We start from the raw sequence: 25,588 nt of genomic DNA, 5'->3' as shown, positions 1-25,588 counted from the left end.
CACTGTGATCTCATTGAAGAAAACAATTACATTTGTTGAATACTACTTTATCGCATTATAATCCCCCCACGAACTAAGAGTTTTGTGTGTGTGTTGGTGTGAGTGTGGTCAGTGGATAACGCTCTGCTGTATCCGTTTTCACCTTGCGCGCACTCAGGTACTCTTCACCGGATACAATATTGTGATGACTAGGGGTGCAAGGTAAGTATGGGGGAGGCATGAAGTAGGCCTCCTTGAAGACCAACCACAAGGTATATGAAGAATCATAATTGTCTCCTCTGTAAGATCGGTATCTGCGGTTAATGCTCAGGAAATACAGGATCAATAAAATAAAAACAACAAAAGGATGACCAAAAAAGAGCCTTTATGTTATGAATGTGACTATTTCACACCCTCATGTTCTTCACCTGCATCACTCCCCATGTCATTCATGCACTACTCCCACACCTTTGTTGTACTGCAACCTCAAGCTGCAGCACAACATGCTGATATACTCATGTATTTATGTCATTACAGGACTACTACAGTATGATACTACACTGTCTTTACTGTGACACTTGTATATCAGATGCCTCTGGTATGACTACTGGCCCTATACCACACTGTCTTTACTTATTATTAGCATACACTCTTTTGTATATAAGGTAGCACCACTGTGGCCTTAAGCCCCAGCTTCAGACTAAAGTTTATTCTCCCAATACTCTTCTGACTGAACTCTCAGTATTGCCTGACTCGATTGAGACACTTCCTGCTCTCTTCAGACCTCCTCTTGTGCTGATTGCTTGAATGCAAAGCACAGCCTTGAGTTTTGGTTTGTTTGTAGTAGTTGGTTGCTAACAATTAGTCTGAAGCTGAACCTGCCCTTCTCCTGACAACAGTCAGAAGTACCACATGAACATCCTCCTACTAATACTCACTATCCTTCTCTTTTCTGTGGCGGTTCTACTGTTCATGTTCTATGTCTCCTATGTCTACCAATGGGAGATCATCCACTGGTGCTGCCAACAGACAGCCAGTTGGTTCGGTCCCTGTCCCTGCATTCTCCAACCCTGCTGGCCTCATTCATATGTCATCCTATACCGGTATGAACTCCAGTCGACATGATACACATTTGACATACTCGAGTGGGTTGAAATGGCCTGCTTCCCAAGTATCAAGGAAGTCTGACTTCCTCTTCCGAATGTGCCAATTGAAGAACAAGATATTAGTGCCAAAGGAGGAATCATCCTCTGAGGGCTTGAGAGTGCCCAAACACCCAAGATTGAGGTTGCCAATGACCTCAACAATGACTTGTCCTCATCCGATGACAAATGATGAGCTCTGGAAGGAGTGGAGCCTTTTGGCCTCCCAGGAGATCCATGGCAATGTGGATCACATGGTGGATAGGCTGATAGCCTGATTATTATCTCCTCAGACTCTAAGTCTGAACCTGAGTGGAGAGTCTCTCCCCTATGATCAGGAGTGGCCCACACTCCCATTCCCATCTGAGCACCCATGCTTGAATACCCTGACCCTACTCCGAGGGTCACCCCCATGGTCTCTGACCACTCCACATATGGCTCCAGATGAGCCACACCCATCTCCTGTGGACCAGATCTGTGATGACTACTGGAGGACAACACTCCTTCACCACCCTATTTCCTGCCTCATCATGGTGGCAGTGCAGATTCCACTGCCCCTCTCATCTTCAATGATATTCTTGGGAGGATCCATCAGCAGTTGGAGGCACACCATGCATAGAGTAGAGAGAGGAGGGTCATACATTGGCTGGAGGCCTGCTCCCACCATGAGGCCTTCCTTGCCTATGACTTCTGGGGCCAACCAGCCCCAGTCCACACCCTCAGTCCTAAGGAGTTCCCACTCTGTCCCCAGACTGATCAAGACCCTGGTCCAATGATCTCCAAGTGCTCATGCACTCTGACACCCAGTCCCTCAACCACCTTCAGAGGCATCAAGATATTCTCGACACAGCAAGGGGAAGGCACCTGCCTGAGCATCTCCTTCCTCTTGCACCCTTCGGAGGTCCACTACACCCATGACCTCCATGACCAGCACTGACTCCACACTCACTGAGATGTCGAGCAAGCATGCCACATGGCTCACTGAAGAGTATCAGAGGATATAGGAGGAGGTGGCAGTGATGCTAACTGATTCAATCAGTTGGCACAAGGGAGAACTGGGTCACCGCTGAGCAATGACCCTATGGAGCAAAGAGTGAGAGGACATTTTCTTGTATAGTGTGCAGGCAACTGCAATATTTAATTTCAACTCCCTTTACCTCTATCACCCCTATTTAGTGCCAGAACTATACCAATACAAATAGTATGGTCCCATACATGCTGCAGAGGCACCTTGGCCTGAGATGCCAAACCACTCTTGACAGAACAGCTTTCAACTATTGGCAGCTGCCGATTCATTAGCTGATCCATGGGCCAACATTGTCCCACCAGCACCACCAGTGGACATTGGAAATGCTGAGCTGCCTCTAGTGGATCCAGTATATTTACCACTGTCACCACCCTCATCAAGCAGCCTGAGTGGGGGTTTGGCAACAACTGCTGCTGGACAAAAAAGTCTTTGGTCTCTACCTCAGGGACCAAACAAGTGGTGACCATCGACACCACCTCAATGGCTGACTGGACGGATGGGGAACAAGGCCCCCTGGACCCAAATGAGGGTCAAATTCATGAGAGAACCTGCCCCCTTCAAGGGGCACTATAAGGATCTGGTCCGATTCCTGGTCCAGTGCAATCTGTACTTCCAAATACATATCACTGCTCTCTTTCTGGACTCGCATAAAATAGCCTTTGCGATGTCCTTATTTGAGGAAAAGGCACTGGACTGGTGGGTCCTTAAAGCATAAGAATATTAGTCAGCATCCACTGGCCATCATCACTTCCCCACATGAACCAAATTCGTGGAGGAGCTCTAGGTCAAATTCTCTGACCTGGCCATCAAAGAAGTACATCTAGTCAAGATGTACAAAGTCAAGCAAGATACTCAGACTGCCACTGAGTATTTCGTCGAACTCAAAAAAGAGATGAAGCTTGCCAGTGAAACCACTGATAAGAGCAACAAGGGAAATCTTGTTTGTGCACTAAAGTCTGACATCATTTGCCAGCATATCGATATGATCAGCATGATCAGCAAATTCATGCTGACCAACTATGACGAATGGAAGAAACGCATCCTTATTATGGATGCTGAATGCCAGTGCTGGGCTCAAGAAGTCACCCATAGCTCTGGACCATTCAACTGACCAACTGCCAAGAAGACAAAGGCAGCTGGTCCATCTGCCAGATTCTCAGGATCCAAACCTGCTGGCTTGACAAGCTCAAGCAGCAACTCCACCAGTGACAAGAAGACCACCACCAGTACCATGTTCAGTGGCCAGAGAAAACCCATGGACATTGACAAGTTGAAGAAAGAGGGGAAGTGCTTTGGCTGTGGAGAGAAAGGCTATCTCCACAAGGATTGCCCCAAGTGATCCAAGCCAAAGTGGAGTACCACCAATATCTGGCAGCTGCTCAAGTTGATCATGGAGACAGAAGAAGGAGAATCAAAGTCTGCCGAGGAAAAGGAACCTATGGCAGCTACCTCCAAAATCGAGGAGGTAAAAGAACCTGTGGGAAAGTAGCTGGCTCAGCTTCTCCACAGAAGGGTAAGTCTGGACTCAGTGGACAAATAGCTACAAAGGATATTGTCTCTATATTTACTAATAAATATGTATTGTTAGCTCTCACCAAGACTATGACTGAAGAGCCAAAAACTCAAGTGCCCCTCAAGAGGGCCGAACAGGGTGAGAGACACCCCAAGGTAACTGTCGAAGAGGTTCCTGATGAGAAAGATGACACCTCCTTCCTCTGGAGCCATGCAGAGCCTCTCAAAGCCAAACTGATAGTCCTACCAGCCAAGCTCAGAGAAGAGCACCTGGCTCTCCCGACCAAAGTCCATGAAGCACTCGTGCAGCTGGAAAACCCAATGGTTAACAAGACCAGATAGATCAAACCCTGGACAGCCAAGTGGACTCTATGATCCATTCATGAAGCACCCACCCTTGAGGAAAAAATGGTGAAACTCAAGATGTGGACTCATCCATATCACCAAATCGAAGTGGATGAAGAGACTACTCTACTCTTCACCTAGCCTCCCGAATCCTCTGACTGTCTTGATTTACAGTTGGAATGGTTACACGAGCTCAAATGTGCTTCCCATCAAATCTGCAGATGACTTGGTCAAACTATGAATGTCAAGTGTCAGCTTGAGACACTAGACACTTGGGAGACATTTGCAGTCTTGGCCCTCCTCGACTCGGGCTGTATCACTAGCACCATCAATAAGCACTTCATGAACCAACACAGCTTGAACACTCAAAAGGCAGCCATTCTGTCCCACATCTACAATGTGGATGGAACATGGAACAAGAACAGGGATATAACCGACTATGTCGAGGTCTGACTCAAAATCAGCGAGTATGAGAAATGAATCGAGCTCACCATAACTGACCTCAGCATAGCCGAAATGTTCCTGGAGTACAATTGGCTTAAGTGCCATAATCCCATCATCAACTGGCAGGAGGAAACAATGGCACTAGTCCAGTGCCCCTGCCAAAAGATGCCATTCCATTTGCCAGACAACAATCTGGAGGAGCCATGGGAAACAGATCTGGAGGAGGAGGACAGAATACTTTTTGTGGACATAAAAGAAACAATCCATATTTATGTCATGGGTAGCAAGGCCAATGAATTAGCTGCCAAGGCTAACTCAGCAAAGAGGGACAAGACCTTTGATGATCTCATCCTGGAGCAGTACCAAGGATACCATGATGTTTTTGCTAAAGAAAACTTTGACGAACTTCTCCCAAGGAAGCTGTGGGACCATGCTATCGAACTGGTCTCAAATGCAAAAGCTAGCCTAGACTGCAAAGTCTACCAGCTTAGCCTAGCTGAGCAAGAGGAACTCGACAAATTCCTTGATGAAAATCTGGCCTCCAGCCAGATCCAACCCTCAAAATCACCTATGGTGTCACCCTTCTTTTTTGTCAAAAAGAAGAATGGAAAACTTCACCCAGTACAAGATTACTGGAAACTCAATGAGATAATGGTCAAGAACCATTATCTGCTCCCACTAATCACTGACCTGATGGACAAACTCCAGGGGGCAAAATACTTCACCAAGCTGGATGTCCGATGGGGCTACAACAATGTCCAGATCAAAGAAGGAGATGAGTGGAAGGCCATGTTCCAAACCAACTGCAGCCTGTTCAAACCACTCATCATGTTCTTTGGACTGACAAACTCCCCAGCAACATTCCAGTGGATGATGAATGACATCTTTAAAGACCTCATCGCCTGAGGTAAGGTAACTATTTACCTTGACAACATTCTCATCTTCACCAAAGACTTGGCAGAGCACTGCAAGATTGTCCAAGAAGTCTTGCAAATTCTACAGGAGCAGAACCTTTTTCTTAAACCAGAAAAGTGTGAGTTTGAGGTACTCAAAATCGAGTACCTTGGAGTGATCATCAGCAAGAGGGCAGTCCAAATGGATTCAGTCAAAGTTGCCGGCATCATGGATTGGCTGGCACCATCAAAGAAATCTGAACTCCAGTTATTTTTGGAGTTCACAAACTTCTATCGCTGCTTTATACATGACTATAGCAAAATTGTGTGACCAATGACCACACTCATGAGAAAGAAACCATGGAGCTGGGGACTGGCTCAGTTGATGGCATTCAATGCCATTAAAGAAAATGTTCAAGATGGTGCTGTCTTTGCCATTCTAAACAATGACAATCAATTCCATATGGAAGCAGATTCTAGTGAGGGGGCAATTGGTGCTGTTCTGTCTCAAAAATAGGACAACAAGTGGCACCCACTCACATTTTTGTCAAAAGCGCTCTTGACAACTGAGCGAAATTATGAAATCTATGACAAAGAACTCCTTGCTATTATGCTCATGCTGGAAGAATAGCAGCATTACCTTATGGGTGCCAAACTCGACTTTGAAATCTGGATGGATCACCAAAACCTCCAGTACTTCAAGAAGCCACAAAAACTCAACTGCAGACAAGCACAGTGGGTAACAGAACTTGTGGAGTACTAATTTACTCTGCACCACAAACTGGAGATGGCCAACAAGAAGGCTGATCTGCTCAGCTGAAGAGCTTATCATGGCATGGGAGCAGACAACAACAGAGACATTATCCTGCTCAAGCCGGAATTCTTTTGGGCAATGACATTGCCAATAAAAGAAGAAGTGCATCAGGATATTCAAAATATGCTGAAAGAGATGCACCTTTGGGACAAAGGTATCCAAGACTCACTCTATCACAAGCAAGGGATTTCAAAGCAAGACAGGCTGCTCATCTATGATGGCAGAGTCTATGTCTCCAAAGACTGTGCACTCTAAGGGCATATCATTTTGATGTCACATGATCATGTCATGGCTGGACACCCAGGAGTGGAGAAAATGAAGGAGCTCATCCTTTAGGAGTTCTGGTGGCTGAAGATGAAAGGGAAAGTCAAAGCCTATATCTGGGGCTGCTAAGATTGTTAAAGAAACAAAATGGACATCCAGAGACCCCATATGCCTCTACACCCAAATGAAGTCCCCACTCAACCATAGAAAATCATTTTGGTCGACATGATCATAGATCTACCCGAGTCAAGAAGGTATGATTCAATCCTTGTCATTGTTAATCACTTCTCCAAAGTGATCATTCTAGTAGCCATGAGCAAGGACTTGACTGCTGAAAGATGGACCCACATTCTTTGTGATGAAGTCTTTGTCAAACATGGTATAATACCGAGGAAGATTATCTCAGACTGAGGCCCACAGTTTGTGTCAGGCTTCATAAAAGAATTATACAAGATGCTGGATATCAAAGGAAACCCATCCACAGCCTATCACCCACAGACCAACAGATAAACCAAATGGGTCAATCAAGAGGTTGAAAAATACCTCTGTCTTTTCATCAATTGGCATCAAAATGATTGGTCCGAATGGTTGGTGCTGGCTGTCTTTCAGCATAACAACCAGATACACTCCTCAATAGAGTACACACCTTTCAAAATTCTCACTGGCTGAAATGCCAAGATGCACCTAGTGCACACAAGTCAAAACTTCCAGCCTGTAATGGCCAACTTTTTATTAGACATGGACAATATTTACAAGATAGCTGAAAAGGCCTTATCTAAAGCATTGGAAGCAATAAAACGCACCTATGACAAGAAAAAGAGTGTGGCAGAACAATATGTCACTGGCGACAAGGTGTGGCTGGACACCACAAACCTCTCCCTCCCTTACCCAAAAAAGAAACTTGATGTCAAGTGAGTAGGGCCCTTCACCATCAAGGAGAAGGTCAGAGAGTTGGCATACCGACTTGGACTTTCACTCATGTGGAAGATCCATGACATCTTCAATAAGTCCCTTCTGACCTGTTACCATCCCTCCACATTCCCTAATCAGGAACAACTACTGCCACCACCACCTGACTTGGTTGATGACCAGTACAAACAGGAAGTCAAGTGCATACTCGACAACTGAATCATCTGATGGGGAAGAGGACCCACGAAGACAGAGTACCTCATCAAATAGTGTGGAATGCCAAATAAGGAGAATGAGTGGATACATGCTGAGGACCTGGAGCACTGCCAGGACCTCATCAGGGAGTATCTCAACAGAGATGAATAAATCCTCCATGCCCTCAAAGGGTACTTTAACAAGTGGGACTACAAACAATTTGTCCCATGCTGCTACACACTGTGATGACATCTCCAAGAGCCTAAAAAGCTCTACCAATAGAAGGATATCAACTCCAAGATTGGTGACTTCTTCTATGATCAAGAGGACCCTCTTGACCATGACCATGACCAGGGGGTCAATGTCAATCACAGTGCATAGCAGTCGGGATGACTGCCTTGATCAGGGGGTATTGTTATGAATGTGACCATTTCACACTCTCACATTCTTCACCCACATCATTCCTCATGTCATTCACACACTATTTCCATGCCTTTGTTGTACTGCAACCTCAAGCTGCAGCATAACACACCAATATACTCATGTATTTATGTCATTACAGGACTACTACAGTATGATACTATACTGTCTTTACTGTAACACTTGTATACCAGACACCTCTAGTATGACTACTAGCCCTATGCCACACTGTCTTTACTTATTATTAGCATACACTCTTTTGTATATAAGGTAGCACCACTGTGGCCTTAAGCCCCAGCTTTAGACTAAAGTTTATTCTCCTAATACTCTTCTGACTGAACTCTCAGCATCACCTGACTTGATTGAGATGCTTTCTGCTCTCTTCAGACCCCCTCTTGTACTGATTGCTTGAATGTGAAGCACAGCCTTGAGTTTTGGTTTGTTTGTAGTAGTTAGTCACTAACACTTTAGCCATAAAACCCTCGAGTTAGAGTGCTTGCACAGGGTCTGTGCATAATATATAACTCCATTTCCGACATAAAAAATCCAATGCTCAGACAAATTCCAACCAGCTTCAAAGGGGGAGCATGAAGCTACCATCAGCTTTGGAGTCACCATTTTTTAATATACCTCTCACTTACCTCAAAGCTGCTAGTAAATGGTGAGATGGTTTTCAGGAGGTCTGAAACTGCTAGCACTGGTCCTAAATCATCCCAGTTCATCACTCACAGAGACCTTCTTATCATTCGAGAGGCAGATCATAAAGAGTGGTGAAGGGGTTGGCATCCTGCAGGTGAAGCATTATCATCACATTGTCATGATACATCCTTCCAGAATGCCTCATTGTACTTGGCTTTGATTGCTGTAGTATTCACTCCCCATGCTGCTGAGAGAGACTCATCACTCATGTAATCTGCTAGATCCAATGCTGTCAAAAACACCCACTATAAATATCAGAAAGGATTTCGCAGAGAAAAATCTTGTAAAGAATCACTGTGGGCAATGATTTAGTGGGTCTGAAAATATATATGAACCATAAAGTCAACTTTCCTCTATGAAATATAGACTGTGGAACACAGGATACAAAGAAAAAAAAATTGACCTGCAATTCTACATAAATGGAGTGGGCCAAGAGATATTGGATCATCGTTCGAGAGTGGTCTCTGAATGAGCTACTATAGTCAGATATCAGAAGCAGCTGTGGCATAAAAATAAGAAGGCTGAGTCCAGTGTCACTTTGATAATAGTGTGAGGATTGTGAAAACATATCTTTGGGTATGAAGAGTGGTCTGAAGCGAGAGGGTCGATAAATGCTGGCATACTCTGTGAAAGAGAGAAACACTAAAGACATATTGCCTAAAGCTCACTCTAGCTTAAAAAGGGGTTTCTGAGCCTTGGATCTTCAAAAGAGGCAAGCCCTGTATCTTGATTGCTTGAAAGTCTGCACTTCTGGTAATCTATAAGGGACTGGTGGGGATTCTGGATGCTTGGGATGCTGATAGCAGCCTGCATAATCAATGTGATCATCATCAGAAGGAAGATCAAAGACTCGATAGAGTGGAAGGGTGCATTGGAGCAGGACAAGGGTGATCTGCTCATTCTTCTGAGCCAGAATCACTGGCTTCACTTACAGAGGTCATTGCATGATATCAAGACTGATGGCAGGTGAATGGTTGTGAGATCAGAGCACCCTAAAGAGTTTCTTTGTGGTGCTCATGACATTGTTGGTGTATATGGCTGTGGCTTTGGCTAGGAATGCATCAACAATGGGGAGCTTGCTTATTGCTTGCTTGCTTCTGTGCTCTGCTGCACTCTTGGGTCTGTGTAATTTCTAGACAAAGTGTTTGCAGATGTATGACTGTGTTGTGCAAAGAAAGGGATGTCTAAAAGATATGATCAGAGGTTGAACATGGTCAAAGATTTGATTCTGGTGAGTGGGCATTTGAGATGGGACTGAAGAGGCATGTTAAGCTAGAGGCTTCTGTTGGATTTGACTCAGAGTCCTGTTTCTCGAGTCCTAGGCATAGTGTCGATGATTGGAAATGTTAGTCCTGTGAATAAGAATGTTTTGCAGCATCTATTGTTTCAATGAAGAATCCTGATTCCATCAAAGACTGAATATCCTTTATATAACCGCCAATAAATCTGGCATCAGCCTGCATCTCCTTCTCTATGACCACCATCTCCAGGTGTGAAGGACACAATCTCGATGATGATAAATACTAGCATGCCTCTACTGCATCTCATATCACTGTGATGCTGGCCTCATTCTTACCAAGGCTGAGAATATTGACCACACTGCTGCTTTCCAGAACCAAAGGCAATGTAGAGAATCTTCTTTTTCTCTGTTCCATTTGGCTGATAAGTATCTATGGCACATATATATGCACTCATATCACTGGATTTTAGAGAAATAATTGACTGTCTACACCAAGCAATATTCTGGAAGGCGATAGGAGGTGAAATTCTCTAAGGCAGGAAGGGTATGTTCCGGGTTATGGTTTTCATCATCTCTGGCTTATCCATCAAGGTCAGTCAGTATGCCATCGACATTGCTGACTCCGATCTTCTTCTTTTTGTCACATGCTGGTCTTGACTGGTCATCTATATCATGGGGAACCTGTAGGATAGAGACAGTCGCTACATCGAGGACGTCAGTTTGATATGCACATGATATGATGCTGGTCTTGCTGTGAATGTCCACCTCATCAAAAAGAGATGCATGAGAGCTCTCAGTCTCCACTTCAATTCTGCAGCACACTGATAGTTTGTTACTTGTTGGCAATTTAAAAAATAATCCTCCTGTGCTATGCTTAGGATGACATCACTGAGAGGCACTGTTAGGCAAAGAAAGGTGCTTATCATAAAGTGTGATCAAAGGAGTTTTGCTATAATTGGCCTCTAGAAACAGGATCAATTTTGGGATTTGCTCTGGGTATCTGGCACATAGCAAGCACCCATTATGATTCCATGGATGAATGCACTCAAAGCGAAAAGGAAGATCAATAATGGGACCATGTAATAGAGCTCTGATGACCACCACTGGAACTATCTTAGATTTGTAAAGGAGTGAGTTTCTGATAGAAGTTGTCGTTAAGCTATGCAACAGTTTAAAATATCAAAACATACAAAGATAACTAGCATACCTATCACTTTTAACAGCAAAAATATTATCATAGTCTCTGAGCTTCCACTCAAAGACAGTTGTAACAATGTCTCTAAGATGATGATAATGACATTCTTCAAAGTCCACAGCTCTGAAATAATGACATCCATTGGTGCCACCTCATCAACAGTCTTATAGAGATGCTCTATTTCTTGCTTATATGTTTGCAAGATGGTATTCATTTTGTGGTAAATTCGACTGGCTTTGCTGAGTCTGCAATAATTATGATCTGTGGACAATAGATGAGGGGTCTATTGTGAATAATAGACAGGGAAGTACCCACCACCTTATAAATCTGGATCCAGGAGTGCTGTGATGCTTGCTCATTGAGTTCCCCTATCAATAAAATAGTCAGTAACAATCAAGAGTATCAGGCACAAGTATTACTAAATACTGGCAGGGTATTTTGCTGGCTATGTCATATTCTTTGTATCAAATGATTCCTCAGGAATGTGTAGAATGAGGCCAGGCCATGACTTGGAGCAATTGAAACACCAAATTAGCTGCTATACACTTTTCCATTGCTTGATTGACATCTGTATTGATTTTCTGTTAGCAAGAACCAATGCATATCATTGCCCTCTCACTGATCACAACAGAGGTCATCTTTAAACAAGATCAGCATGAAGAGAGTAACAGAATGTGATTGGCTTATCTTTCACTGTAAAAACAAGGATAACCAACCACTCTGTACTCCCTGAAAACTCTAATTTGAAGGATTTAACTGCACCAAAGCCTTCACATTGAAAGCCTTTATTCCATTGATTTCAGTGCTAAGGATGGCAAAAGTGCAACATGGACCATCCCAGGGATCGCATCATCCTGCAAGCTGCTGTACAATACAGAACAGAAACAATATAACTTGACATACAGTAGATACATGTCCTTCTATCATCTGTTGGCACTTATCAGTGACATATCTTTCTGTTAAACAAGACAGAAGAAGGAAGAAGCCTTGCTGTCATTTCATGTGGCACTGGCCCAAAAGTGACTCTAAACCGTTCTACCTCAGCGAAGAAAGACTTTGGAGATAAAGGAGTTTTCCCACTTGTAACCTTCTGGATCCAGGATCAATCTACATGATGTGAGGAGAGCTTCCATTTGGACAGTGTCATTTTTCATCATAGCTGGCAAGGTTTGTGCAATATTTATCTGACTTATACAAGTTTTGCAAGAGTAGACTACACTTTATCACTTGCTTAAGAATAAGAATTAAAGACAGAAATACTATGAGCCAGTACTCAATGCTTACAGAAGAAATGAGATGCTTTTTTGGCACCCTGCAAAACAAATGGCATTCTCTGATGTATCTGTTGGAAAGCCTCAGTGTTGCACAGGGTAGACTCCAGGCTGGTAAGGCCAGATGGTATGAACTTCTTATTCTACAGCTCTTACAGAGCTTGTATTTATACTCTCCAGGCTTGTATCTAGAATTTACTACAACTTGCTCTTTCTCTCGAGCTTACTTATCAACTCTCAGCATGATGCTGGATTGCCCTTTCTAGAACTTTCCAGCAAAATCCAAACAGTATCTTACAGTGGTTGTCAATGCAGTATATCTGAGGAAGCAAAAGGCCATTGAGAGCATATCCTCTGTTGTCAATCAAGCACAGGACAGCTGTAATGTTGAGAAAAAGGCCCAGAAGTAAAAGACATTTGCTCATGCAATCATTCAAACCAGTTATGCTGGGCCGATATCCTGACAGCCCCAGTTTCTTGACTATCTGTTGAGTTTCTGCACTCTGGCTCCTGACTACCAGAGCAAGAAAGCCACTCTGCTTTGAAAAACTCAGGCTTCCCTGTTGGTGCCCACTCTTGCAGCAGGCTGAGTAGCCTGTTCTGCCCAGTCACGACCCTGACCCTGTTTGCCAAAGAATGGTCTACACTGGTAAGGTGTATAAATAATTCCCAGTATCAAGTCTCCTAGCTGCAATTTGTCTTCAGTCTATACTGCTTGCACTTGCAACAATGTGCTATTATGATGAGGGACCTCTTCTTGATGTCAAGAATAAAAGGTGATTATTTGATACATATGCATGATAGACCTATAGTACAATTCAGTTGTCCAACTCTAGATTCTCTGTGTTGTAAACTTCTGTGTTTTTTCTAACTGGCAGAGTGTGATGCTCATGGAGATTGCATGTAGGAGATCCTGACACATGCAATCTACTTAATACTATCCTTATAGAAGTCTAGCCTGCCAGATAACAGCAGAATTCTATGATCCCTCAGTCAAAAGAAGAGGCCAATGCATCTGGGACAAATACATACTTCACAAGAAGGAGTATTGAAAGGAATAGTAGCACTAAGGGAACCATTTATCATGCCTTCTTTAATAATTGAAATGCTGAATAGAGGCAACAGTTTGAGATTGCTGAGGTGAAGTGCTGTAGAAGCCTGATGTATAGTGGTTTTGAGGTGAAACAAGCATCCTTTTTTCACTTAAATCACACAATGCTGCAACTTCACATCAAGTACAAAGGCTGTTATTCTCTCAGACTAAAGGACACAAGCATCATTTCTGATGCAATCTTCAAGGAGAAAAATTCATATATATGGCCTAAGGAAGTGTTTACCAAAGGCCAGTTCAAGTCCTTACCACTATGAGATTTATTGTAAACAAGTAATTCAGGGAATGTTGAATGTCGTATTTCCCATATCTTATGTGCATCTTTCAAACAATATATAATTGCACTGAATCCTTGGCATTGAATAGAGGAGCCCCATAAATACAGGGTTCTGGATTCATGGATCATCATGCAAGTCCCAAGAACCTTGAATTTAGATGGTGGTATTTTCACGCCGTTTTTGGGATCTACTAATTTGATTAGAATCATCAGAAGAAGACTGGTAATTATGTACATGAGTTTTTCTCCATCTTATTGTCATCTCAAAAGGATTGACAGCACCTACATAGGTGCCTAGAAATTAGTATTGACATAGAATTTTAATCTCTGTACTCTATTGTCTTCACTTCTCTGTTTGGATCTGTTAGCATCCTATTGTTCTTGAGACCATGGATGTCAGATACACTGAAGACAAAAGACTTACCTTATTCATAGAAATTACATTGTCCATAGGGTGGCAAATGCCACTCAGTCACAGTAGTATAAATACCTCATAAATATCTAGAGCTACTTCAGTCAATTGTGCTATAAGCCCCAGACTGAGATATACATTATCTAGGAGTCAGTTTCTCAAAGGATCAGAAGAAAACTATCCTCTTATCCCCTGTCTTCCTGAATATGTGAGTTTCAGTGAGAAAAACATACTCAAACAGATCTGCCAGTGATAAATTGGTGAAAAAGAAAGAGTGCATCTGGGTATAAAAATAATGCTGGCAATGAGTAAATAGTGGCAGCAAATAACATGTCCCACTCAATCACCACTTGTTTCTCCAGGAGTCAGAACCAGGACTAAATATAGTCCTCTCAGTGCTTCTACTGAAATTCCAGCTTTCAATTTTTTTTGGATATTTTATAAGGTCAGTGTCATTTGTCTGTTGAAAATGATCTCTGTGAATCATTATCTTTTCTTTTTCTTTTCTGACCCTGTTAAGGAAGAGTGTATAGCAGGATCTCATGACTGCCTTCCACACCTCTGAGCATTGCTGACTTGTGCTTATCCAGATACATTCTCCAGCTTGGTGTTCCTTTGTTGTGGATTGTCTCATATTTGTGCTCAAATCACAATCAATGTGGTCAATGTGGCCCATGCAGGGTTGCCGGTGGCCCTTTTTACTGGAGTCCAGATTCAGGTTCAATAAAGATTCAATTTAGGTAAAAAGAGGAGAAGGGATGAGGGTCTTTCCTCTTTAAATGAATGTTTTTCTTCATTTTAAGTTGCTCATATACACTCTGATGAAAAACCCATTCACTGATTTGCAATACATTCATCCAGTCAGATTTCATTCTTTCCTATTAATATTATAGCAGATCTAAAAGCCCTTGAAATCTGCTATCTATGCTGATATTGATTTAATTGTCAAAGCGATGAACACATATTTCAGGCACTTCAGTCTGAGTCAGTGAGCAGAAGCCAACATGTGAATCAACATTATGATCACAGATGTGACAGCATGTCATTAGTGGCAGTGCCAAGCATGGTCAATTCAATTCAAGAACATGTGCAGGACATAGTGATGGTATTTGCTTGTACTTTGCCAGAGGCAGCTTTACTCAAGCCTATATTTTTTACCAAAATGTAAGCTGAGAGAAGTAGGGCATCATTTTATGATGTTTTCTGATGGATCTCTAAAGCTTCATCCATATCATGTCCTAGAGTGTTAACTGAATGAAAGTTGCAATTCACTGTAAAGGACAGTGCTTGAATATATATGTGATTATAGGACCACTGTGACAAAAGCATGTGATTATGATTTGTCAGTAACACAACCAGTCATGATGCATAACATGAAGTCTTGAGCACATCTGACTAGCTATGCAAGCCAATCAATCCTTGGAGTACTCTCTTAATTTTGCACAGTATATTTCTATTCCAACAGCCACTGTGTTATGGCCCAAGCTTAAGACTTCACCTTCTGTGCCTCAATTTCCCATACATCAACAACAGATCTCAAGATTGCATCTTCTATACCTGAACAAGAATCATGATGTTCTGGCTAAGTACCCAGGTTGCTTCGACATCCACACCCTAAACAAACAATTCTGTCTCCTTGGTTCTCAGCCCAAAGTCCTTGGGATACTGGAGATGAGAAAGTGAGCATTTTGATAATAGCAAATGTGGGGTCTTCATTTGTGCACAAAGGCTTCACAAAGAAAGTCTCCCTCTGTGAGTCTGTGAGCATTTTAGGATTTGGTTCTGAGAGCAAACATGTGCCACTGCCACTAGTAGAAAATTCATCAGTATAACAGGAGAAATCAAGACTGATAACACTCACAATGACAGTTCACAAAAGTCCTGGAATGGAAAAACTTAGTGCATGGCAATGATCATCTGGTATGGATAGAAGAAATGCCACTTGCACCCTCTGGAACCATACATGCTGCAGAGACAAGGACATGAGCTGTGTCTGATAATTTGGTTTTCTGGTGTATCCTTGCAAAGGAAAGTTTATGGGGAAGTATAATGTGGAATGGGTATTAGAAACTCCTTGCTGACTGCAGGCTTCTCTTAGAGTCTTTTTGGATGATTCCTTATGAGAGGTGAATATGAGAAATAGGCAGAGAGAGGAGAACCCTACTTTAAATAAAGATTACTTGGGCCCCTCATGTTGTGATCTGTCATCATCAACATTGTTTTGAATCAAAACAAAGTAACACTTGTTGGTGTTAATGTGGCTGCTAGGTGAATGACCCATAAATTCATGTATGAGTTATTTTAGATACAGTCCAGAAAACATGGGTAACAATGGCATATTCATATATAAAAAAAAAAAACAAAGTCCATACCCATTTGAAAATCAGAAGACTACACCTATCTTGAAAGGGTTTTCTTTATCAGAAAATGTCAAATCTTCGAAGCAATACCAATGATCACACATGCAACTCTGGGACCAGAATTGCCATTTATAAGTGACAAAAGATTATGGCCTTTGCTCAAGTCATCTATACCTGAATGAACAACAATAGCATGTCTGTGCAAATAAGTCAATAATCTGTCTGTGCTGAGCTCATGCAGCAGAACATACCCAACAATGCTCAGTGGTCCTTTGAGTGTCATGAGATCATTAGTTATATTCAAAATCACTACACTATTTGCATCAGCCTGGATATTTCTGAGGTCACCTGCATGTCTCTTATGTTTGAGAGCTTTGAGACTGCCATGCATAGCATTGAAGGGATTCCAATGTTCTCCTGTAGATATGCAACCATGAGTGAGGTCTCCAAATTCACTATGGCATCATCAGTATAAGAAAGAAAAGGAGATGATGAGTATACTGGACATGGAAACCTTGCAGTGCATTAGGAGAGAGGCCTGCGACATGCCCCATCATATGAACTGGCCTCAGGCTGGCCAGGCTGCATTTGCATTGGGTGAATACAATAAGTCCTTGTACCAGTGTTTCAAAGACAGCCTATGGATATTTGTGGTTAGTATTAAAAGAGAATGAGAACTTTTGACTGAGTACCCAAGCTAAGACATACAGGCAATCTGGCAAAGGGTTGACTTGCAAAGAGAAGATGGGGAGAATGATTGCAAGTGCAAATAACAAAGACTTGAACATGTTGGATAGGAAGCAGTAGTGAGGGGAGCAAGCCATTATATGCTTTATATGCTTTATACATGAGAATCGGAGTCCTGACATACAGGTGAGTCATGATTGACACCAGTTAAATTCATTGTATCAGAGCCTTGGCAGAGAATTTTGATGTCCCTCACTTTAACACAGAATATGGGTTACATACACAGCTTTATCAGGCATGTGAGACTGCTGCTACCTCTTTGCTTTTGATATCAAATATTGGACAATGACTGTATCCATCAAGAAAAGAAATCTTTTCTTGCCAGATTATTATGAGACTTGTGAGGCTTGTGGTTTGACTTATGAGTCGATCCATGGATGAAGGCTAGATAATTCATGAAGACTCAAAAGAGCAATGTATAGTGGATTATTCAGCATTGATATCATTTATTGAAGTGCCACTGGTTGGTTAGAGATATCGAATGTAAAACATACTGAGTCTGGGCCAAGAAAATCTTCAGCAAACCTTAGTTGAAGAGAAATGCACTTATACAAATAAGTTGGTATGTTGAAACTTGAGATAGGCCAGAAGTATCCATGAATTAAGGGAAAGTCACACTTACTGTTCTGAACATGAACAAGAAATTGATGAGATAGCTGCAAAAAGTCAAACTGCAGAGAGGAAATGCTACAAAAGTGATGCAGCAATTCCAGATTGGCTGATGGCTGCATAATGTGCAATATGCATGATAATTTTGCTTGAAAGAAGCTCTAAATTAAGATTAAATTCAAGCCATATTATAAAATTGTATGATCATCTGAAAGAGCACTTGACAGTGATGGAACAACAATATACTGTACTGTCATTGGGGGCAAGTTTGGCTTCAGTCCATCTTCTGTATAATAGTTACCAACAATCATACAATATGGTGATAGTGCATAGCCCTTAAGTAAAAGACAGCACAAGATATAGCCAACATCCCAGTGTATAAGCACAGCATATGTATGTCAGGAGGGAGTGAAATCATGGCTTCTTTTCTGAGATATAAGACAGTGAAAATAGAGTATAATGCATTTTAATATCTGACAACATTGTCTATGCAGGTTCTTTTCAAGGTGAATATTCCAAATCAATATTGTTAACCAACTCAATGATGATGAAATTCTGCAGAGCATATCTATCATATGTTCTCTTTATTAGACATTTCCATATTTCATACCTTCTTTTGCCTTCCTTCAGCACTAGCACATTATTTTTCAGAAGGAGACTAATCAGGCAGATAGGGTTGCTTTTGTGAATCAGATAGTATGAAGTGATTAAAACTGGTCATTATTATTACTAAACTCAGCCAGTGTCCTATCATGAAAGGCAACTCGTTTCTGTATAATTCTGATCCTGCCAGACACTCTCATTTGTGTACAAATTTTGTCGATACAGTTATGAAATGTGCTAATGGCAATCTCCACAGGTACTCAATACTGTGATGGGCTTCATGGGACCTTGATTATCTATGACCCTGATAATCCACATGCCAACTTATATGATGTCGATGATAGTATGCTTTCATTTCTTCTTGTTTGCACCCCAGCATAACTTATCCTCAGATAGTACTAGCATCTTAATGTTATCAGACTGGTACCACACACCTGGCAAACAATTAGGCTTCCTATCAATTTGATTCTCACTTCCATCATGGTGACTACCAATCAACGTGTAGCACCTCTGAATATAACACTTATTAACAACTTGAAATGGTATGGCAGTGTTAATTTTGGTGAATTATATGGAGTGAGAACCCTACACATGATTTAGCCATCATGAATGTCACACAGGGAACACTATGTCTACCTTATAGTATTTCTCTGATGGGCACAATGTAGATATCACATTCAAATGATCAAGGCTGCCTGTGATACAGCATTCACTGTCTCTATTGATAACCAGTTGATGTAATTATCAGTCTTTTTTCTTTCAATGGTTCTTTATTTACTGGTAATACACAGGAAGATTACTGAAGTTGACAGTGTAAATCATGTTCCATACACTGCAGATGAATTCCAGATCTTCACTGGTATGTTCATCATTGTTCCCTGAAGATGAGCATCAACTAACACCATTTTTTCCCATCTTTAGGCCAAAGATACTGGTTTGTTGTTTGTTTATATTTCATATAGGAAAATTAATAAAGTTACTGAAATATGTCCCAGTTGATTGCAGACTAGGAAATTGGTAACCAACCTGTCCTATCAAGAAAATATTCATCAAGATCTGGCCTAGTGAGATTGATCTATGTTGGCAGAAACAACCACTGTCAGATCAAGCTGGAGGATGCCTTGATCAGGTATGCAACTGACACATTTGAGTCAAACATGTGCTGTGTGCTGAGGTTATTCCTTCAGTGTTGCTGTCTCTTCTCAGAATATGGAAGGATACAGATGTAGTATTTTGCAAGTATCAATCCAGGGATTAGAAAAGAAATTGTGAGAAATTGAGATACAATAAGTGGTTATATAAGCACTCATTCTTTTTCAAATTTATTTCTTTATTTTTTGGTGGAAACTATTGTAGAGATGTTGCAGTGATACAGTTGCTTCCAATATGCAGCTATAATTGTTGCCAGGAATTTAAACTAAGCATGTAGTCAGTATGATAATTTCAAACATAGTTTCTGTTCATCATGAGAAAATGCATTATGCACTAATGAGTGTGGGACTCAAGACTTATAAGATTTTGCTGAAGATCTTCTTCTGCACCATCTCTATACTTATCTTGTGCATCTCCAGATCACTTACTACATACTCACTAAAGCCCTATCTGTTTTTGTCCAGTCTTTCAGAAGCCAATGCTCATTTTCAATAGTGTCAGACAATGACTAATCACACCCACAAATATAATGCTGCCAAGTGCCAGGGTCTGACCAAATCTATAAAGTAAGTAAGATGATGATATAAAGGATGATGATAAGAGATGCATAAAGGGTTATGGAAAGTAGGCAGGCTTAAGTTACCAGTGCTAAATGCCATTGAGAAAGTTTCACAAAGGGTGAAGGGGATTAATTGGTAAATTGAACCATAGCTCAGGACTAGAGTTACAAATTGTAAACTACTCACTTAAATACTATATAGGAAAATCTTTACCCTTTAGACACATACCATTCAGTCTTATCATGTCTAAAGCATGTTCTAATAGCAATAATACCTTGGTGCTATTAGACTCAAATATCACATGAGTGGAACTTGTGATAAACTAGTGTTGTATCACATTTGTACAGTCACACTGGAGTCCACCTATGTTGTTCCACTTATTGTGAAGATCAAGATATTGCAAATAAGCTTGAGAGTGAGTGGTATAAAATAAACTTTAGCTTCAAGCTGAGTCTACCACAGTGAGAGCTACACTATTTATATATGTTTTTAGCTTGAGATAAATATAGTCTTTCCTATTGTGTCTACCTGTGAGTTGGAACTAAAGAATGTGTTATAGATGCATGAAACAATGGAATGCATGTATTGTTGAAGCATCCATTGCAAGTTCACAGTACAATGACATAAGCTATCCATTATAGGCATGATTACTGGTGATATGTCCTGAACATGTCCAGGCATATGATTTTGTGAAATACAGTACTACATACTAAGTACAAAAGTACTACTAAGCATGTGAAGCAAAATAGAGCTAGAGCACAATAAAAGAAAGACTAGCTATAATAGGCTTGAGTGATAATTGATAGAGTACATAATTAGCTTCAGAATAATACTGAAGAGTCACACTATGCAGAAAGTCTCAGTACTTGACACTGAATGCACTGACAATAGCACAGAGCTTGCACACTAAGAATAGAAATCATATAGAACTATGAATATGACCTTATACATGAGGAACATGTGTGTATGACCTTTGTGCAGGACTTTCATGCAAGAGACTTTCATGCAAGGGACTCTGCATATCACCTTTGCACAGGACTTTATGCATGTACTGATATATGATGCATAACCATGGAGTGGGTTAATTAATATGCTCTAGCCCAGAAGTGATATATTGTAAGAAAGACAGACACTCAGCTAGAGAACATAACAATTGTGGCTAACTTCAGACATGAGAGACAGCTCCAGTGGTCTGAAACAGGTTCTGGGAATGGCAGAATAATTCCAAGGAGATAAGAAAGCAAAGAGACCTGTGGCTAGGCCACTAACAGAGCTAACCAATGCCAGATTGCATAGAAACAGAAGGCACAGTTCTGACCCAGAGCAGAATATGCATGTCAGACAGTGACATGCATATGAATGACTCATGAGAGACTCTGAAATAGAGTCCCACACATTGAAACTACTATATTAGATGTCTCTTAGTAAGTACAGTAGTAGTCTATTTAAATACCATGTTGTAAAAGTAGTAGACAAGTTTCTGACCTTCTACAGTTGCAGTGTATTGGACATGAAAGCCTTGCACTCTAGCTCTGGGTTTGTGTTTGTAACTTCAGATGAAAGAATAGACCCTTAATTGAGATTATTAAGAGAAATCTGAGAACTGTATAAGGCATTGAAGCTTCTGCAGGACTCTAGTTCGATTTAATAAGAGGTTTTGGATTGTTCTCTAGCCTGAGAATAAGAGAGCAGTGTCTGAAGGACACTCTTTTGAGTTTTTGAGGTACTTGTGATATGAGGCACTATATGACAAAGATTCAAACTCTTTTATTATGATTTTTTCACTTATCTTATCTTATCAAAGTGTCTATCTATCTGGCCAAACTGGTAACTATGACTATATTAGACAACTCACACCATTGTACTACAGCTTGTGACTAATGCCTCAACAATAGACAATATTTAATTGTTTTATGCACATATTACATGCTCTTTAGTTTTGGACTACAGGTAGATATAATAAGTAGGACTATATTTATCACACTCAGATATATATAAGTAGCATAGCTCTCACTGTAGTAGACTCAGCTTTGAGCTAAAGTTTATTCTATACTATTCACTCTCAAGCCACTTACAATACCTTGAACCTCACAATGAGATGAACACTTGAAGTGGACTCCAGCATGACTGTATGAGTACAATACAGCATTGGTTTACCATGAGTTCAACTCATATGATGCTTGGATCTAATATCTTTGGCTTGAGTAGTGCTCATTGTTTGGTTATTTCCACAGGTTGATAGAGGTTCAAACCCTTTAGCCTGTGGACAGGGTTATTTGTGTTATTTTCACAGATTGGCAGAGGTTCAAACTCTTTGGATCAGTAGACAGAGTTTTATTGTGTTTTTGTGTCTCTGGATTGCATAGGTTCAAATACTATGGGTCTACAATCAGTTTAGAAACTTGTGCACAGAGGTTTGAACTCTTTGATGCTTGTGAATGTGTTTGTGAAGTGTTTCTGCTTAGAGCACAAAGCTTTGAGTCATGTAGTGTGTGTTTTAGAGATTTTGAGTTGATCTGAGCAGTGCTTAGGACTTTTCTGAGAGTTTTGTGAGAGTGTTTTAAAGTATTATATTGAGCTACAATACCTTTGTCTTGAGGCCTGACAATATTTATTGCCTCCTCTTGTTTTTAAATAAAAAGCTTTGAGAATTAGAGAGATCTAGGACTATTATACATATGCTATTGCTATTCATGTGCAGTGGATCATTGGAGAGACAATTATATTTGCTATAATTACTCTTATCATATTATAATCCCCCAATAAACTAAGAAGTATTATGTGTGTGTTGATATGAATGTGATCAGTGGATAGCACTCTGCTAAATAAGCTTTCATTTTATATGCATGCAAGACCTCTTTATCAGTCCAGCTGGATAGATAATGAGTAAGCACCTATGATTGAATAGACACTTGATAAGATAAGATAAGCAGAAAAATCATAACATTACCCTTTTCTTAAGACCATCATCCCAATAGTTATATTTTAAGATGAGGGGCCTGTCTGGCAGTCATGGTAGGTGGTAATAGCATCATCAGTGGACATCTATTTTTTGTTTATCTATTAGTTGAATTCTTGTCTGTATCTCTTTTATTTAACAAGATAGTCAGTTGTGGTAGAAAGGCAATATTCACTGTGTCTCTATATTCAGTGAAGGCAGGAGTCAAGAATTGTCTTGATCTCATATGATTCTTTACCATCCATAAGATCTGATTCTGAAGAAGGTGGATGTTCCTGGTTTAGAAATGCTGGAGGTGTGTAAGGAGAGAGAAGCACTTCATTGAAGACAGAGTGAATCTTCCAACTGGCAGGGAGAGTGAGTTTATAGGCTGAGAGACCAACCTTTGTAATGATTGTAAAGGGACTTATTTGTTTGTCTGCTAATTTTCATTTTAGACAGAGAAGATGAAGGTTAATGGTATTGAGTCATACTTTATCATTCACAGCATATAGGACAGAGGCACATTTTCAGATGTCATATTGGCTTTTCATTGCAGCAGTGGTCTTTTCAAGTGCTGCTTGAGTTTTCTTATGAATCTGGATTATTCATTCTGTAAATGTTACAGATGCAGGAGTCTGAGCAGAGTGTCTGTCTGTGGTTGTGATGTTTGGATAACAACTATAGTTGATAAAGAATGGAGTTTTTCCTTTGCTGAATAAATATGATTGTTACATTAGAAGATGGTAAGTGCAAGCCACTCTGTCCAGTCATTCTGACAGTAATTGATGAAGATTTGTAAATATTTTCAATTTCTTCATTGATGCACTCCATCTGCCTATTGGTCTGTGGGTGATAGGCAGTTAATGTGTTGCTTTTAATCTACAGGAGGTGATAGAGATCTTTTATAAATTTGAAAATGAATTGAGATCTCCAGTCTGAGATGATCACTTGAGGCATGCTATATTTGGCATACATCTTGTCATGTAGTATTTTCACCCATCCTTCTGATGAAAGCTCAGTGGTATAGATGATCAGAATGATTGTCTTAGAGAAGTGATTCATAATGACCATAATAGCATTGAAGCCATTACAGTCTGATAGACCAGTGATCATGTTTATTAAAATGTGAGTCTATAGTTCTGTCAGTTGTTATGATTTTCTCTCCATATCTTTTCTTTTTCTTATCTTATCAGAGTGCCTATTTTATCTTGAGCATTTTCTTGAAGGACATGAGAAAACTAGATAATCACAACAGATGAAATGCTATTGTACTCAGTTGTCTCACTCACAGACAATTCTCTATTGTCTTATCTCTGATGACTAGGCAGGACCAGTATCATAGCACAAAATAGTACAATATGCAGTAGTTATATTTATTACAACCTAAACAGTATATAAGTAGGATAGCTCTCACTGTAGTAGTCCAGCTTTGAGCTATAAGTTTATCTCATACTATCTTCTCTTGAGCCTAGCCTGTCTCTGGCCTTAAAGCACTCTACTTATCAAGAACACATTAAGTGGACTCTAGCATGACTGTATGAATGCAATACAGTGCTAGTTTATCATGTATTCAGATCATGTGCCAGTTAGATCTAACAGTTAGCTTGAAGCTGTCTGCTTTCCTTTTTTTATGCACACTAGGGGTAAAGAAAACTGAATGCTATCAACTCACAATCCCACAAACAACTTTTTCAAGCTCATGAGTGCCATTATTAGCACTCCACTTGGGCTTCTTGTTATTGTCTATCTTTGCTGAGGAAACCAGTCTGTTACTGCCTGAGTAATCAGATATTACTATGGCCTCTGAACAATTTACTGCTGAACCCAAAATATCATGTCCATCCTCCCCCTCTATGATCTCCCTCCTGAGTCTGCCTGAGCCACCAATGAGCTTGTGCAGAGAACCATACCAGAAGCTGCCTTCAGGATCACAAATCTGGAAGTTCTTCTGATGGAATAAGAAGAAAACTGATACCACTAATAATACCACTGACATATCCTCCATTATGACTCACCAAACCTCCCCCCAGTCTCAGACCATGAGAATAAGAATATCTCTAACAATTTCTTTAATACAGAACCATCTCCTGCCCCTTTCACTGCCTTTTCAGAGCATAGAATTAGAGACCATGCTCAAGACTCTCTTGATACCTCTAAGATGGCTTCAGCCTATGACTCTCTCTATGCAATGCTTGAAAACAGAAGCCTGAATGACTCAAGCCTTAACTCCCATGACAGCAACCTTGACTCTGACAGCTGAGACTAAGCATATCAAAAAGGAAGAGTAGAACTCTCAGGTGACCCTCTCTGCTGGCAGGATATTGAGGATCTTAACAGAGATGCTGTGAGAGCCCATGAAACTCAGCCAGCCAGGACCCAATCAGAGTCCAAAGCCTGGTATAGTGCTGAAGAAGCCTACTAGTGAGAACAATATGAAGAAGAAAGCTGATAAAGATAAAGGAGAAAC

General features: G+C 40.8%; 3 protein-coding genes across 3 annotated transcripts; 2 read left to right on the top strand and 1 right to left on the bottom strand.

The window, feature by feature from the left end:
- Window positions 1-3,538: 3,538 nt before the first annotated feature.
- On the top strand, window positions 3,539-4,002 carry BT62DRAFT_921687 (uncharacterized protein; the record flags this gene model as incomplete). The annotated part of the gene is made up of 3 exons (XM_043184338.1): window positions 3,539-3,613; window positions 3,658-3,661; window positions 3,737-4,002. The coding sequence occupies 3 exons, from the start codon at window positions 3,539-3,541 to the stop codon at window positions 4,000-4,002; spliced, it is 345 nt and encodes a 114-aa protein (XP_043037240.1).
- A 12,577-nt stretch (window positions 4,003-16,579) lies between these two features.
- Window positions 16,580-17,075, bottom strand: BT62DRAFT_901869 (cytosolic copper-zinc superoxide dismutase; the record flags this gene model as incomplete). The annotated part of the gene is made up of 3 exons (XM_043183476.1): window positions 16,580-16,706; window positions 16,761-16,964; window positions 17,011-17,075. Coding segments are annotated over 3 exons (396 nt in total), but the record flags the coding sequence as incomplete, so codon positions are not given.
- Window positions 17,076-18,501: 1,426 nt separating this feature from the next.
- Window positions 18,502-18,934, top strand: BT62DRAFT_902218 (uncharacterized protein; the record flags this gene model as incomplete). Its single annotated transcript, XM_043183486.1, has 4 exons — window positions 18,502-18,561; window positions 18,609-18,672; window positions 18,725-18,811; window positions 18,861-18,934. Coding segments are annotated over 4 exons (285 nt in total), but the record flags the coding sequence as incomplete, so codon positions are not given.
- Between the last annotated feature and the right edge of the window lie 6,654 nt (window positions 18,935-25,588).

This window comes from Guyanagaster necrorhizus (genome assembly GCF_019112545.1).
Source record: "Guyanagaster necrorhizus MCA 3950 unplaced genomic scaffold BT62scaffold_21, whole genome shotgun sequence".
In the NCBI taxonomy this organism is placed as follows: Eukaryota; Fungi; Basidiomycota; class Agaricomycetes; order Agaricales; family Physalacriaceae; genus Guyanagaster; species Guyanagaster necrorhizus.
This window is presented reverse-complemented; position numbering and strand designations above follow the sequence as displayed.